This window comes from Lepus europaeus, chromosome 18, assembly GCF_033115175.1.
Source record: "Lepus europaeus isolate LE1 chromosome 18, mLepTim1.pri, whole genome shotgun sequence".
Lineage (NCBI taxonomy): Eukaryota > Metazoa > Chordata > Mammalia > Lagomorpha > Leporidae > Lepus > Lepus europaeus.
This window is the reverse complement of record NC_084844.1, coordinates 43,073,695-43,089,395: the sequence shown is the minus strand read 5'-3', so window position 1 is coordinate 43,089,395 and position 15,701 is coordinate 43,073,695. Positions and strand designations below refer to the sequence as shown.

Below are 15,701 nucleotides of genomic sequence, written 5' to 3'. Positions count from 1 at the left end.
CAGGACTCGAACCTAAAAAGGGGTGTAGCCCTCCCAAGTGGCGTTTTTACCACTGTGTCCAACGCCCACCCACATCTTTATTCATAATATGCATTTTCTGTGAACTTTTTGAAGACCCCTTGTATTTCAGCTCAGACAACATACAGCCACAGAAGTGCCATCTTAAAGAGGTTGACAAAAATGGAAAGGAATGCTACCCTTCTCCCTAGATTTTTTTTTTAATAAAATAATTGTGGTTTATAAACTGTATTAACATGGGGGCTGGCACTGGCCTAATGGTTAAGCCACCAACTAGAATGACTGCGTTCCACATCTGAGTACATGGGTTCAATTCCCCACCCTGGCTCCCAACTCCAGCTTTCTGCTAATGCACACATGGTGGCCCTGGTGGCCCAAGTAAATGGGTTTCTGCCATCCATGTGGGAGATCTGCACTGTGTTCCCGGCTCCTGTCTTCGGTCTTGGCCCAGTCCTGACCAGGTGGACATTGGGGAGTGAACCAGTGGATGAGAGCGTGTTTCTCTCTCTCTCTCTCTGTGACTCTTCCACCTCCAATGTTAATATGTAGTAGGCTTATTTTTAATTTATAGTAAATTAATATATTTTTAGTTTTCAGTTTTAATTTCTAAAATGAGATCAATACATAACACATATAAACAAAACCTCCCTGGGGTCCTCAGGGATTATTTACGTATAAAGAAGCCTGAGGCTAACAAGTTTGAACACTGGTGTTTGGTAGCATGGTTTGGTCAGGTCTTCTCTCTACATTTAGGATCTTAATTTGAATCTCAATTATATCTTGTCCCATCGATGTTGTCCCTAAAGGCGCGCTTGTCAGAAACCTTTGGAAGGTGGCTCTGTCATCTGGGACGTAAATGAGCCTCTGTCCGTAGCGTCACTTCCTCTGTCGTGCTGTTCAGTCATTCATGAGTGCCTTATCTGTGTGGAAATTCTGTCTCTTTCTCCATCCCGCCGGGTGAAGGGTGGTTTCAATCGTGCTCCTTATTCATCTCTGTGGCTTCTGGAAATATGTGGCCTCAGTTTTAGGCAGCTGTGATTACCCACAGGAATCTGGGGTCTCTTTATGCCTCAGATGAAAAAAAAAAATATTGCTTCTAAAAACTGCTCTCTGTGTATGCATTTTGGCTCCCAGGTACGCAGATGCGTGCACACCTGTAACGTTTGTTGCTGACGAGTCTGGACAAGAAGTGGTGAATCACTTTGGAAACCTGTTTTTTTCTGACATTGTGCCCTTTCTGTTTACATCTTCAAACTCTTGAGTTGGAGAGGAATTGTCCAGGGCCAGTCCAGCTTCTGCCTCCAGGCCTGGGAGCGGAGGAATGTTCTCATCCTTCTCTTCTACCGTGTGGCTTTCATGCTCGCCGTGGCCCATGCCTGTCTGTCTTCCTTTCCTTTGTACTGTTGGCTATGGTAGAAACCAGGGTGTCTCAGGACCACAGCTTGCAGAATAACAGCGGAGAGCGCAGGGAGAAGAGGAAAACGTCTCAGCCTTCACAGTCAAGCAAAAGCTCCGCCAACCAAGGGAGCCATTCTTAGCCTCCAAGGTTGTCTCAAGCATTTGTCTAGCATTACTTGCCTCCTTGCTTGTTTATTTTGTTATTTCTTAAAATGTACTTATTTATTTGAAAGGCAGAGCTAGAGAGAGAGACAGAGAGAGAGCAATCTTCCATTCACTGATTCATTCCCCCCAAATGGCCATAACAGCCAGGGCTGGTCCGGGCTGACCAGGAGCCAGGAATCCCATGGGTGGTAGGGGTCCAAGCACTTGGACCATCTTTCGCTGGTTTTCCAGAATGCATTAGCAGGGAGCTGGATTGTAAGCAGAGCAGCCAGGACTCCAACCTATTGCACCGCAACGCCAGCTCCTTCCTTCATAATTTAATGCCCACCACCAGAGCAAGCCCTCCACATCTCCGGCACTCAGTTCTTGCTTTTCTGTCTGCCAAGAGCACTTCTGCCGTTTGTCCAAGGTCACATCCCAAGAACACACATGTCCCAGTTTGCACCCTTTCTGGAAGCTGAAGGCTGCTCTCGCAGAGGTGCTAGTGGGTGACGGCACCCCACCGACACTACGTTATGTTTTACATTTTCATCTCCTGTCAGAATTCCCAGAGATCTAAAATGGGGAAATGCAGCGACCTTGGCTTAGAAGTAGCTTCTCTGGGCGTTGTAGCTGGAGGACTCTAAGCTGGTCACTTACGTCTCAGGAGCCTCACCCTGCTGCTACTCAACCTGATGACGTTGTACATGTTCCGGGTGTGAAGCAGCGTGCGTAGCACTGGGTTGAAGGATGAGATTTCCCTGGGTGGTCTGCTCTCAGTGAAGGCACAGGAATCTCTCACATGCGGTCCCCGCGGCCTGAAAAAGAGGAGCAGTATTATCGTGGGTGGGCCTGAGCTGTGAGACCTTCAGAAACCTCCTTAGCCTTGCTGAGCCTCAGTTGTCTGTAAAATAGAGATGATAATAACTCCGCAGCACAGGAACTCTCTCCGGGACCGGCGTTTGCCGCAGCAGTGACGTCACGGGAGACATCTGCATCCCGTATCAGAGTGTTTGGATTTGAGTCCCGCTGTGCTCTCAATTCCAGCTTCCTGCTAATGCTCACCCTGGGAGGCAGCAGAAGACAGAAGATGGTTTGAGTACTTGGATCGCTGCCACACACGTCGAAGACCTGGATGGATTCCTGGCTCTTGGCTTCAGTCTGGCTCAGCTCTTGCAGGTATTTGGGGAAGTAAACCAGCACTCTACTTTTCAAATAAAATCAATAAATGGGAAAAAATAGTAGCTGTTTCCCAGGGTAGCCGTGTGGCCCCCGGGGGATGCTGCTGGTTACAGCTCAGTAAGAGCAGCTACTAGCTTGTTAATCACACACTCTCCCTACACTGGGTTGTCAGAGGTGAGTCTGGGCCTGTGGACTGGCTGCTCCCGGGCTTTATTTCACTGATGATAAAGAATGAGTTCATGTGAACATCTCCCTAAAAACAACCATCACAGCTAAGAAAAGGAATCTGAGGGGTTTGAAAAGGAGGCAGAGCTTTGTGTCACATGTGGAGCTGTCAGTGCACCTGAGTGGAGCACCCAGGGGTTCCATGGTATGGAGTTCCTCAGGCTCTTTAGAGGCCTGGACACAATGTTGAAGCAGATCTTGCCCTGCACCGAGCTGCTGGGGAAGGAATAGGGCCTGAGCTGCCTCGCAAGAACTGGGGGCTTGTTGCCTGGTGTTCCCGTGGTCTGTTTCTGGGTAGCCTCCCAAGAACTGGGGGGCTTGTTGCCTGGTGTTCCCGTGGTCTGTTTCTGGATAGCCTCCCAAGAACTGGAGGGCTTGTTGCCTGGTGTTCCCGTGGTCTGTTTCTGGATAACAGGTTGCCTGAAAACTTAGTGGCCCCAAACAGCAGTGGTTTATTACATCTCAGATTCTATGGGTCAGAAAATTCATGCAGGGCTCGGCTGCAATGGCTGTTGTGTTCCATGTGGCGACAGCTGAATCTCTCAGTCTGCAGCATTCAGGTGGCGACTGGGCTGGAAATTTCTAGAAGGCTTTGCTTACTTGTGTGGCACCTTGACCTTCCTCTAAGTGGCTTCTGTACACTTGTGGTCTCTCATTTGGAAGTTTGGCCCAAGGTTCTTTTTCTTCCTTTCTTTCAAGAGCCAGAGAGACAGAGACATGGGCAGACAGAGCTCCCACCCACTAGTTCACTTCCCACATGCCCTCAAGAGCTGGAGCTGGGCCAAGCCAAAGCCAGGAGCTGAGAACTCAATTTGGGTCTCTCATATGGGTGGCAGGAGTCCAATTACTTGAGCCTTCGCTTCTGTCTCCCAGGGTACAGATTAACAGGAAGCTGGAACCCAAGTGGAGGCAAACCCAGACACTAGTATAGGATGTGGTTGTCCCGACCGGCATCATAACCTCTAGGCCAAACACCTGCCACAGGCCCACATCTCTTGACCACAGGTGGCTGGCTTCCTCAGAGAGCATGGGACCAGCCTTTCTTGATGTCCTCAGAAGAGCGAGGACCGGAGTGAAACTTTTGACTCATTCCATCGGTCAGAGTAAGTCACGGGGCTAGCTCATGTTCCAGGGAAGAGGAGGGAGACTCTGCTTCTTGATGGAAGGAGTGGTATGCACCCACAAACGCGGCGAGGCATTGAGGGTGGCCACCGCTGGAGACCAGCACCACACACGGTGAGCTGTGAACGTTAGGGGGAGGGAAAGAAATGATCCTTTCTCCCATCAGTCCTCAGGCTCTGGTTGAAGGAAGGACAGTTTTAGAACAAAATGGCAGTCTCCTACCCAACCCCAAGAGAACTTATTCTTGACAGTCTGAGAGTCAAGGGTTGAAAGAAAGTAAAAGTCAGAGAAAAGACTGTAATAATAAGGGTACAATATGACACTGCAGGAGTGAGGCCACCTGGCTTGGGATTTTGATGAAAGCAGTACAGCCCTGGCCAGGAGCGGCCTGCTTCTCTCAGCGAGAGCCATGCTACCCGGTGGGGGAGCCACGTGGCCGTGGGAGGGAACGGGCTGAGGTCAGTGAAATCACTGGGAGTGATGTACATGTGGCGCCCCTCTTCAAGGGGAGCAGTAGCAGGCTGTGTGCAGCTGAGGCAGGGCCACCAGATGGCAGTGTAGAGATGGCCTCGGAGGCTGTGAAAGCGGATCCCTCAGTATGGCCCTGTGAGCCCAAGGGAAACAGCTCGGGACGCTGCTGGAGTCCTTGACGGCCGCCTGCACGGCTCTCCCTCCGCTGTCTCCCAAGGCAGGAAGCCCCTTGCCTTTCAGGGAGCACTTGTCATATTCCAGAGCGGAGCGCACCTCTTGTCACTGAGCCAATGGCTTTGGATGTCACTAAGGCAACCTCCACAAGGGAGCAGCCCTTCTTATAGGATGCGTGGCTGTTCTCTTTGAACAGCTCACACACAGCCTGAGACTCAGCAGTCGTGGGTACGGGCCCACTGAGTGTCAGGGGTGTTTTGCTGAGTTGAAGAAGTCAGACTCAAAAGACTACTTACGTAATAGTTGTGCTTACAGATTGGCCTGATGAAGACCAGACTGGTGACGGAGGTGGGGGTGGAGTGAAAGGTGTGAGTGCAAAGGGAGAGTGTGAGGGGGTGTTGGGTGTCAGCGCTTCGAGCATCCTGACTGTGGTGGGCGTTGCCTGTACACACCTGTGCATGGATTGAAATGCATAGAACTGTGCGCTGCTCCCCGGAAGTCAATTTTACCAGATGGCTAAAAAAAAAATGGCTCCACTATCATCAATACGTCCTAGCCTCTTCTATGGCTGAGGGAGAGCAATCTCCAGACTTATTCCCTGTCTTCAAGAGCAAAATGAAGAAGGGTGAAACAGGGTGGCACACAAGGGTTTCTGAAAATGCCACCTTTCCAGGTTTTGCAAGGAAAACCAAAGTTAGCCGCCAGAGGGGAAAGTGGTAGAGGAGAAAAAAGAGAAGGTGGGAGAGGCACTTTCAAATTATTTTTTATAATGAGTTACTGTGTTTTAAAAATACTCATTTATTTGAAAGGCAGAGAGAAAGAGAGATGGAGAAAGAGATCTTCTGTCTGCTGGTTCACTCCCTAAAAGCCTACAAAAGCTAGGGCTGGGCCAGGCTGAGCCGAGTCCAGGTAGCTCTCAGTCCAGGTCTCCCACATACGGGGCAAGGACCCAGGTACTTGAGCCATCACCTGCTGGAGGAGGGGAAGAAACGATCCCGAGGGCCTCCCAGCCAGGCAGTCCCAGTCCAGCTGTTGACCGCCTATCCCTTGTGTGAAGAAGGCAACGGGGTATCGTCCTCAGGTGGGTGGGGGCTGAGGTACACTGAGGCTTGAAATGGGCGTGGTGTGTGGCAAATCCAGGAGGAGTGGCTGTGCCTTGTGTCATCATCACCAGGAACCTGGAAACATCCCTAGGGGAGAGAGGGGTGGAGGTGGGAGGATTCACTACCCATCAGTCCTGTTCAGAGTCCCAGATTTCCATGCAACAGTTCGTGGGGCTGAATCTTCACAAAGCCCTGCTCTATCATTCTGGTGGAGGACCACGAGGCTCAGGGAGAGTGAATGAATTGCCCAGTGCCGTCCAGTGTGCACTGAGATTGCCACTCAGCCCCATCTTGCTCCAAAGCTGGAGTGGCTCCTCCCACACCACTGCCCCTGAGTGGCTGCTGGGGCAGAGCTGGGGGCGGTTTTGGGGCTTTCCCTGCAGAAGAGCCTGTTTGCCCTTACCGTTGAGTCAGTCTCCACTCGACTGCTCAGAGCCAGGGCCTGGCCTCTGGCCTCTTGCCTCTTCCCATTTCAGATGAACTCTATTTACTTCCAAGCCCTTGACATGCTTTACTTGTTTAATTTATTTGAGAAGAGAAGAGAGAGAGAGAGAGAAAGAGCACCCCTCTGCTGGTTCACCCCCCAAATACATCAGCTGGGACTGAGCCAAGCCAGAGATGGGAACTGAATCCAGGTCTCTCTTGTTACTTGTGCCATTGTGGTGCTTCGCAGTGTGTGTGTGAGAGGACGCGGAATCCGGAGCAGAGCCAAGACTCAAACTCAGGCACTCTAGCATGGGATGTGTATGTCCTAACAGGTGTCTTAACTGCTGTGCCAAGTGCCTGTCCATAACTTGCTTTATTTAGTTCTTTATTATGTTAGTGCTTTAATTTTTTCTTAAGATTTATGTATTTATGTATATATTTATTTTAAAAATTATTTTATTTATTTGAAAGGCAGAATTACAGAGATAGAGGGAAAGGGAGAGGTCTTCCATCTGCTGCTTCACTCCCCAAATGACCACAACAGCCAGGGCTGGGCCAGACCAAAGCCAGGAGCCAGGAGCTTCCTCCAAGTGTCACACTTGGATGACAGGGGCCCAAGGACCTGGGCCATCCTCTACTGCTTTCTCAGACACGTTAACAGGGAGCTGGATCAGAAGTGAAGCAACGGGGACTTGAACCAGTGCCCATATGGGATGCCAGCGCTGCAAGTGGCGCCTTAACCCACTGTGCCACAGCACTGCCCTGATTTATGCATTTATTTGAGAGTCAGAGTTACATAGAGAGAGGATTCCATCCTCTGGTTCACTCCCCAGATGGCTGTAATGGCCAGGGCTGAGCCAAGCTGAGGTCAGGAGACAGGAGCTTCATCTGGGTCTCAGGTGGGTGAAGGATTCCCAAGCACTTGGGGCATCTTTCACTGCTTTTCCCAGGTGCATTAGCAGGGAGCTAGATTGGAAGCAGAGCAGCTGGGACATGAACTGGCACCCATGTGGGATGTGGCATTGTAGGTGGCAGCTGTACCCACTACACCACAGTGCCAGCCCCTACATGTGTTAGCTCCAGTCCTCAAGAAAGTGTGCTGAGTGGCTATAATTAGCTTCATATTACAGACAACAAAACTGAGGCTCAGAGATGTTAGGCAACTTGTCGAAAGCCACACAGCTAAGTGTCAGCGTGGGATTTGGAGAAAACCTGAGCCTGCCTGACTCCAGAGCCTGTGCCCACTGTGGAGCACCACACAGCCCCACGGTGCAGCAAACAACCATGGCAAACGGGTTCTGATGGAACTGTGTGGTCAGGTACTGTGAGGCTTTACGGATGATAATTTAAAAGAATAAAAGAATTTTTAAATTTTCATTTATATATTTTCATTTGAAAGGGAGAGAGAGAGAGAGAGGTACTGTCCATCCTCAGATTCATGCCCCAGATGAATGCAACAGTCAAGTCTGGGCCAGGCTGAAGCCAGGAGCCTGGAACTCCATCCAGGTCTCCCATGTGAGTTGTAGCAACTCGGGTACTTGGGCCATCTTCTGCTTTCCCAGGTGCGTTAACAGGAAGCTGGATCAGAAGCTGGATCATTAACAGGAAGCTGGACCAGGACTTGAATCAGTGCTCTGATAGGGATGCTGTGTCCCAGTTAACTCGCTACACCACTGTGCCAGCCCAGGGCTGCATCTTTTTTTTTCTGAAGGAATTTATTACTACATTAGATTCTTAGGGGCACAGCAAATGCATGGTAATCACTACAACACGATCTCAGCAGTTCTCATGTTAGTATAATATTAATGTGAAGAGAACAGATTCAGTGCAATTCATAGACACAGCTCTAAGAATATGATACTTCCCTCCCTCCCTCCCTCTCTCCTCCTTTCTCTCTCTTTTTTTCCTTCCTCCTCCCTCCTGCCCTTCCTCCCTTTTTTCTTCACCTTTTTCTGGTTAAGAAGCCTCTTCTCAATTGGTACAGATGTTTCTGATAGCTCAGAGACCATTAAATGGTGCAGTTGAATATATGAAATTTAATTTTTCATTATCCAAGTTGCTTGTGATTACTTTATCCTGACATGGCTCATGTTGACAAGAATCTGCTTGTACCATGGGCTGAAATACATCCCTTGTAACTTAACAGCCACCCTGCCAGGTCTTTCCAGTCCAGCCCACTCCTGGCTCTGGCCTGCTCTCCCACGGCTCCCCCTGCCCCCTGCTCTGCCCCAGCAGCATCAGGTAACCTGCCCAACAGGCCCAGTTTTGGACTCCAATCCCAGCCTTTGATCTTGCTGGTCCCTGTCCCATGTGACCTCCCCCTGAGAACATCTGCCCCATTTCAAGGCTATGCAAAACTGCTGGCTCCTGTACAAGCCCCTCTTGACCCCTGTCCATGTAGCGCTGATGTCGGCTATGGAATCCTCCCATCTCTAGAAAGTGTCTTGCCTTGTTTATTCAGTACTCACCCTCTACGGATGTTCAGTGGCTATTGCTGTTGGTATGCAGCAAGGAGCTGGGTGGGTACCCTGTGTGTGCAATCTCAGGTTCTGGCAGCAACCACGTTTCCTGGTACCAGGAAGCAAGACTAAGCCAAGTCCATCAGGGAAAGTCAAGAGTCAGATCCTGGGGAGATCAGACAGCAGAGGCAATCCCCAAAGAGTGGTCCAGCGGCCAGAAAGAGGCCAGGCTGAGGAGAGTCCAGGGGCTCTAGGTGACTGGCACAGACAGCTGTGGGCTTTCTCGGATCAGCTTCAACAGCAGTAGCTGCATCACACAGAGCCTGCAGAGGACTGTGGAGGTGACCCTGAGGCTCCCATGTTAGATACATGTGGACCGAATGCCAGACCAAGACATGAGCAAGTTATAGTGAGACTCTGAGCCAATAGCAGCACAGGCTGGCTATTCCTCTGTCAGCTGACCACACAGATAATGTCCACTGTGTGTGCAGCTTAGTTGTTTAGAGGCGGGGATGGAGGTATTTCTCATACCACAGTTCAGTGAAGAGTGTCTTGGCCCATAATCTGGAGAGCTTGGACTCCAGTGCTAGTTCTGCAGCCTTCTAGCCAAGTGAGCCAACACAAGCCACTTGCCCGGCCTGAGTCTCAGTTTTCTCATGTGTGAGACGGGCTTTGTGGATGTGTTATGAGGACAAGATGAAATCTTCTATGTGAGAGCATCCCTCAGATGGTAACATGTTATCTTCTCAGGGATGTCTGAGCTCTAAGACAATTGGCAGGGCTCCAAACCAACATCAAACTGGAGTGCCCCAGAGTTCCTAATTGGGACATGTGCTGAGCAGCTGTCTACATCCCCTTCCCAGGAGAAGAGCCACGTAGAGTGCAGATGTGGTCAGATGGTTGCATGTGGCAGAGTGGACATTTGTGACCATCACTGCTTCTGCCTCCCAGTGTCCTGTCCCTGTCTTGGACAGCACCACCATCAGCTCTGCACAACCTAGCTGTCTTCCCTCCAGTGGATCACGGCAGACGCTAGACTACTTAGGATGTCCAGAGGGGTAGATCTGAAAGGGACGAACTGGTCAGAGGAAGCTTCTGGCTGACCCAGGAATGGAGGGAATCAGATGGAGAAAGAGACACTTCAGATAGAGGGGTCAGTAAGAGCCATAAATAAATGTGGGACTGCAAGGAGATCCAGACTAGACTCAGACAAGATGGCAGGGTGCTTGCAGGAGAAGGTGATAAATAACCTATCAAACCAACCCCCACCCATGAAGTCTGGCCCATATGTGTGGCACCTTCCCAGCCAGCCTTTTGCAAGCCTGTCCTTCCTTGCTTGTCCATTCTAAGAGCCCACATCTGTCACACATTCTCAAAAAGTTCTTTTTGGATGACCAGTCTAAGCCCACACTGCTCATGGGGGGTGGTTTTCCCCAGCTCTGTATTTAGCCAAGGCAGTGGAAAGGCCAGCTGATCCTGACTCCAGGTGTGGTCCCTGTGGAATGCTGGTGGCACCTAGAATGGCCCAAGTGCCTGCAGCAGCCTGACCCCTGCCTCCAGAGGGGAGCTGTGGCCATCTCGGGGATCCCAGGTCTTTTGTTTAGTCTTACTGTCTAGAAAGGGACGCAAGAGACCCCTGTGCAGCTCATATGAGGGAAATTGAGGTGAGCAGCAAGGAAAAAGAGAAAAGTTCATCTTTTTTTGTCTTGGGAATAGAAATAACTTGGCAGATGCCAAGTAGCATGTTGAGATGCAGCATTTAAAGGAAAAATGTCACAGCTTCTTCAAAGCTAAATGTCAGCAATAGGCTGACTCCAAAGGGGGCACTTCTGGTTACATTAAAGCTGGCCTGGAAGCAAGAGAATGGGCCCCTGGCATCCGAGAGGCCTGGGCTCCTTTCCTGGCCCGTGCCCCCCTGAGATGTGAGACCTTGGCCAGTCAGTGGACATTTGTCGGAACCTCAGTTTCCTAAGCAGTGCCGTGGAATGGGTTGGGGGGGGGGGGGGACAGTGACAATAATGCTTTCTCTGTCGGGGCTGGTGTTGTGGCACAGCAGGTGAAGCTGACATCTGCAGTGCCGGCATTGCATATGGGAACTGGTTCAAGTCCCGGCTACACCACCTCTGATCCAGCTTCCTGCTAATATACCTGGGAGAGCAGCAGAGGATGGCCCAAGTGTTTGGGCTCTAGCCATCCCCTCCAGCCACGATGGAGTTCCAGGCTCCTGGCTTTGGCTTGACCCAGCCCAACTGTTAAGACCATTTGAGGAGTGAATCAGCAGCTAGAAGATGTCTTTTCCTCTGTCACTCTGCTTTTCAAATAAAAGAATCTTTAAAAAAGAGTAACAAATAATCCTTTCTCCCTAGAGTAGCTGGAGAGCGATCATGTTGGAGCAGGGGGATGGCAGGTTGAAGATCCCGGTTCCTCACTGTGCTCTCTTTCTTTTCTGTTGCTTCTTTCTTTATTCCGGTACTATTGCCTTGGCCCTGCCAGAGGGGACCCAGGCCAGAGCTCCCAGCTGCCTCCTCTGCCCCAGGATATGGGAGCTCAGGAACTCCTCCTCCTCCCTTTCATCCTCCTTATCAAGTCAGGGTGATGAAAGCCAGTGGCCTTGCTGTCAGCCACCCTTCCTGCCGGAATTTAATCAGAACTCGTGATCCAACACTTTGAGTCACTGCAGTTGAGGAGTTCAAAGCATTCTGCCTGACCTGCTTTGTGCTGCTTTCCAGACACCTTGGGATGCTTGTTTTTGGGCAGGGAAGCACTGAGCAACAGACTTTTCTGTAAGAGTCCTCTGTGGAGAGCTGGCTGCATCTCTAGGGGCCAGTTACCACGCTGGAGACCAGCAGGACAGCTTTTCAGCAAGGGGCCTAATTAAACAAGTCCCCAGCTGTGTTGTGGAGTCCTGAGACCAGCCTGGCTTCAGGGCAAAAGACAGAGGCCTTTTCCTGGAAATGATGCCAATAAACCCAGACAAATGTCTTCACCCAGTCTCCCTTCCCGAAGGACCCAAAGGCTCCTCTGTTGGTAGATTCCCTTTGGGGCTGACTTCCTATCTAACAATGGGACTAGGACACCCTAAATCCTTTTACTCTAAATAACAGAGGGGAGTCTTAGCTGGAAACCATTCTTAAAATAAATTGATTTTTTTAATTAAAGACTTTTTTTTTTGTATTTGAAAAGCAGAGTGACAGAGAGAGAGAGAGAGAGAGAGAGAGAGAGAGAGAGAGAGAGAGACACGGAAAGAGAAAGGGAGAGAGAGAAAGAATCACTCACTAAATCACTGCCAGCTGCAATGGCTGGGGCTTGGCCAGACCCAATCCCAGAACTCCTTCTGAGTCTCCCACATGGGTGGCAGGGGCTCAAGCACTTGAGCCATCTTCTCTTGCCTTCCCAGGTGCATTGGCAGGGAGCTGGCTTGGAAGAGGAGCAGCCAGGACTTGAACTGGCACTTATATGGGATGCTGGCATGACAAGGAATAACTTGGGGCTGGTGTCAGGGCATGGCAGGTAAAGTTGCCACCTACAATGCCAGCATCCCATATGGGTGCCAGTTCATATCCTGGCTGCTCCAATTCTGAACCAGCTCCTAGCTAACGGCCTGGGAAAAGCAGCGGAAGATAGGTCAAGTGAGTTGGGCCCAAATGAAGCTCCTGCCTCCTGTTTTCAGCATGGCTCAGCCCTGGATGTTGCAGCCACTTGAGAAGTAAACCAGCAGATGAAAGAATTCTCTTTCTCTGTCTCTCCCCCACACCCGACTTTCAAATAAATAAGTAAATCCCTATAAAACAAAGCAAAACGAGGGGCCGCTTAACCCACTGAGCCTAGCCCCAATAAATTAATTTTCCAATTCTTCATTTTATCAGTGCGTACTCATATAAGTGATATAAATGTATTTAGTCATAGAATAGGTAAGACAACTGCATGGTTCAAAATCCAGTACAACACCCCTCTTTCCAACCTGGGTCCCAGCTCCCAGATGGCCCTCCCCAGGGGTCAGCAGTGCCCTTTTTGAAACAATACATAAAAGGCTTCTTTCTTCCTTTTTTCATGGTTCACTTTATTGGTCCTGGGAAGGAGATATAACCTTTCCAGGAAGTCCTGAAGGTAGACATCTGGTTTATTTACATTCCTCTGCTATTATAAGCAACACAGCCATGACTAGCCCTGTACAAAAGTCATTTCATACATGGGCCAATAGCTCCTATAGGGGAAAGGCTGGCTAGAAAGATATACACATTCGTAATTTAAAAGATGTGATGAAATTGCTGCGTGAAGGCTGGACCAAAAAAAGTTTCTTAATGACTTTTGCTGTTGCTTGAAATTCTACCATTTTTTTAAAAAGATAGATTTATTTATTTAGTTAGTTAGTTAGTTATTTGAAAGGCCAATTTACAGAGAGGCAGAGGCAGAGAGGGGTCTTCCATCTGCTGGTTCATCCCCAAAATGGCTGGAATGGCTGGAGCTGAGCTGATCCGGAGCTAGGATCCAGGAGCCAGGAGCTAGGACCTTCCTCTGGGTCTCCCACATGGGTACAGGAGCCCAAGCACTTGGGCCATCTTCTACTTCCATCTGCTGGTTTATTCCCCAATCACTGCAATGGCCAGGGCTGGGCCAGGCCAAAAGCCAGGCGTCCTATTTTGGGTTTCCTGCACGGGGGCAGGGGCCCAGCACTTGGGCCATCTTCCGCTGTCTTCCCAGTTGCAGTAACGGAGCTGGATCAAAAGCAGAGCAGCCAGGACTCGAACTGGCGCTCTGATATGGGATGCCAGCATTGCAGGTGGTGGCTTAACCCGCTGAACCCCAATATCGGTTCCCATAAAGAATTTTGAAAATAACAACAACCAGAAAACAAAAAACACAATCACAAAAGGCCAAAAGGAGTCGTAAAAGGACAACAACTGCACAGTTCTGCTTGTATGAAGCGTTCTTAGAGTGGCCCACATCATCATGGAGCCATCAAGTGGGAGTTGAAGGGGCAGGGGGAGGGGCAGAGAGCATTCCTGACCAAGCAGGTTCACTGCTGCGTGTGCAGAGACTGGCCGGAGGTCCCAGGCTTTTGAGAAACGAAAGGCATTATTTGCTGGCCAGCAAAGGAAGCAGGAGGCCTGACTCCAGGCTCCAATCTCCTCATCCGTAAAACTTTTCCTGACTGCGAGTTGGGGGAATGTTTGGTGGGTTGGGTAGGAAGAGCTGCTGTGTGGGAACTGGAGAGACAGTCTGGTGGCAGGGTCTGGAGCTGGGCAACGAGGTGGGCTCCAGTCGTGATTTTCCCTTGCTTCTGAAAGGACTCTGGCCTACTGAAGCTGTGGCTGTGTGCTGGTGTCTCATTCGCAGGTTAGGGTTCCCTCCTTCTGTGCATGCCCAGGCTGTGGGGCTGACAGGGAAGGGGGGTGGTAGTCACTTCCACTTGTGGTTCAGGGCTCACAGTCCAGAGCCAGTGGTGTCGTTGATACAGGCAAGTGGCCAGGCTGCTGGACTGCAGAGGGACGGTCACAAAGTCCCGGAGGCAGAGACACAGGGAGCACAGACTCCCTCTAGCCTCCATGTGGCCTTTTAATGCCATCACAATCCAACCTAGGACTCCATGCTAGCAAATCCAACACAGTCACTTCCCAGAGGCCTCACCTTCAGACACTGTACTTGGTGGATCATATCTCTACCATTTTCCATTAACTATTAGCAGTAATGTATTACCCATTATTGTAAGACTTTGGGGCTTAAATATTTGCATGAGATCAGGGAGCCAGATCCCATTCAATCTGTGACAGTAAGATACCCCTCACCGTGCATCTTCTCGAATGCCTAAAATAAAAAGCCTGATGTTGCAAGTACTCACCAGGATGCAAAGTAACTGGAACACTTGGACATTACTGGAGAAGACAATAAAAGGCTACAGCCATATTAGAAAACACATACACAGTTTTGTGTGAAGTTAACATATGCGTGCCAGCAACCTCGGTCTTGAAGAAATGAAAACTATTTGAATAATTTTAGCCATGTTATTTTTAATTGCCAAAAACTGGCAGCAACCTAAATATCCTTTAGATATATAAGCAAACTGTGGCACATCCATATATTGAAATATTACCCAGCAATAGAAATAAATGGACTCCCAAATACACACGAAACATGAGTGAACTTCACATCCTTCTGTCACAAGAAAGAATTCAGACTCCAAAGACTCCATACTGTTTTGGGATAGGCAAGCGGCTAGTTTAGGCTGGTGGAGCTGGAAGTCACAAGCTCCCCCCTCCCAACACTCCATGTGTAATTCTATTCTACTCGTCAAACAAAACACTCCCCAGGATGCATTTGCTTCATCTGGGACCTGGGGAGAAAGATGCCATGGAAATGTGGCTATTATGGAAATGTGGATATTAAGCTCCAATGTGGAGTCTATGGAGACGCCATAAAATTCCCAGGTGGCTTCCCACACACAGGGCACCACCCCCACCTCATAGAAGAGGACAACAGCCGGGGAGAACTCTCTCTCCCTCCCTCCTGCCTCAGACCACGGAGCTGCGGGGTGCTCTCTCTGATTCCCCTCCCCCACCCCTTTCCTCATGACAGGCATCTGTATATATGTGTATTTTTGTATTTGTGTATATCTCTCTGTGTGCGCACGTGTGTGTGTGTGAGCTTTCTCATATTTTAAATATATCACATTGTGTACTGTATATGTGTCTGTACTTAGAATGCATTTCTAGATGTGAGGCAAGAGCCTGGAAAAAATCACACCCCCAGTCCCCACAACCCCACTGGAATACTGCATGATTCCGTTTCTTGTTTGGCCTTCTGGAAAAGGCAAACCTAGGGGGACAGAAAACAGATCAGCAGCTACCAGACATCCCTGAGATCAAAGTCCCAGCCACACGATCTCCTGAGTACAGGGGCACCCAGTCTCGGCCTGTGAGCTTCCAGAGGCGTGAGCCAAAAGGAGACTCTTCCGTTTATAAAGTTAGGCTGCCTCGGGTAA

At 49.8% G+C, this 15,701-nt stretch overlaps 1 protein-coding gene across 4 annotated transcripts in view; it reads left to right on the top strand.

Annotated features, from left to right (window-relative positions):
- The window catches only part of NOS2 (nitric oxide synthase 2), a 110,059-nt gene that overhangs the window by 6,554 nt on the left and 87,804 nt on the right, over positions 1 to 15,701 (top strand). For all 4 annotated transcript variants that reach the window (XM_062215610.1, XM_062215607.1, XM_062215606.1 and 1 more), the window contains exon 2: positions 2,608 to 2,739. In XM_062215610.1, coding sequence (XP_062071594.1) covers positions 2,696 to 2,739 — 44 coding nt within the window. In that variant the 5' untranslated portion in view covers positions 2,608 to 2,695. The remainder of the gene's footprint in view (positions 1 to 2,607; positions 2,740 to 15,701) is intronic.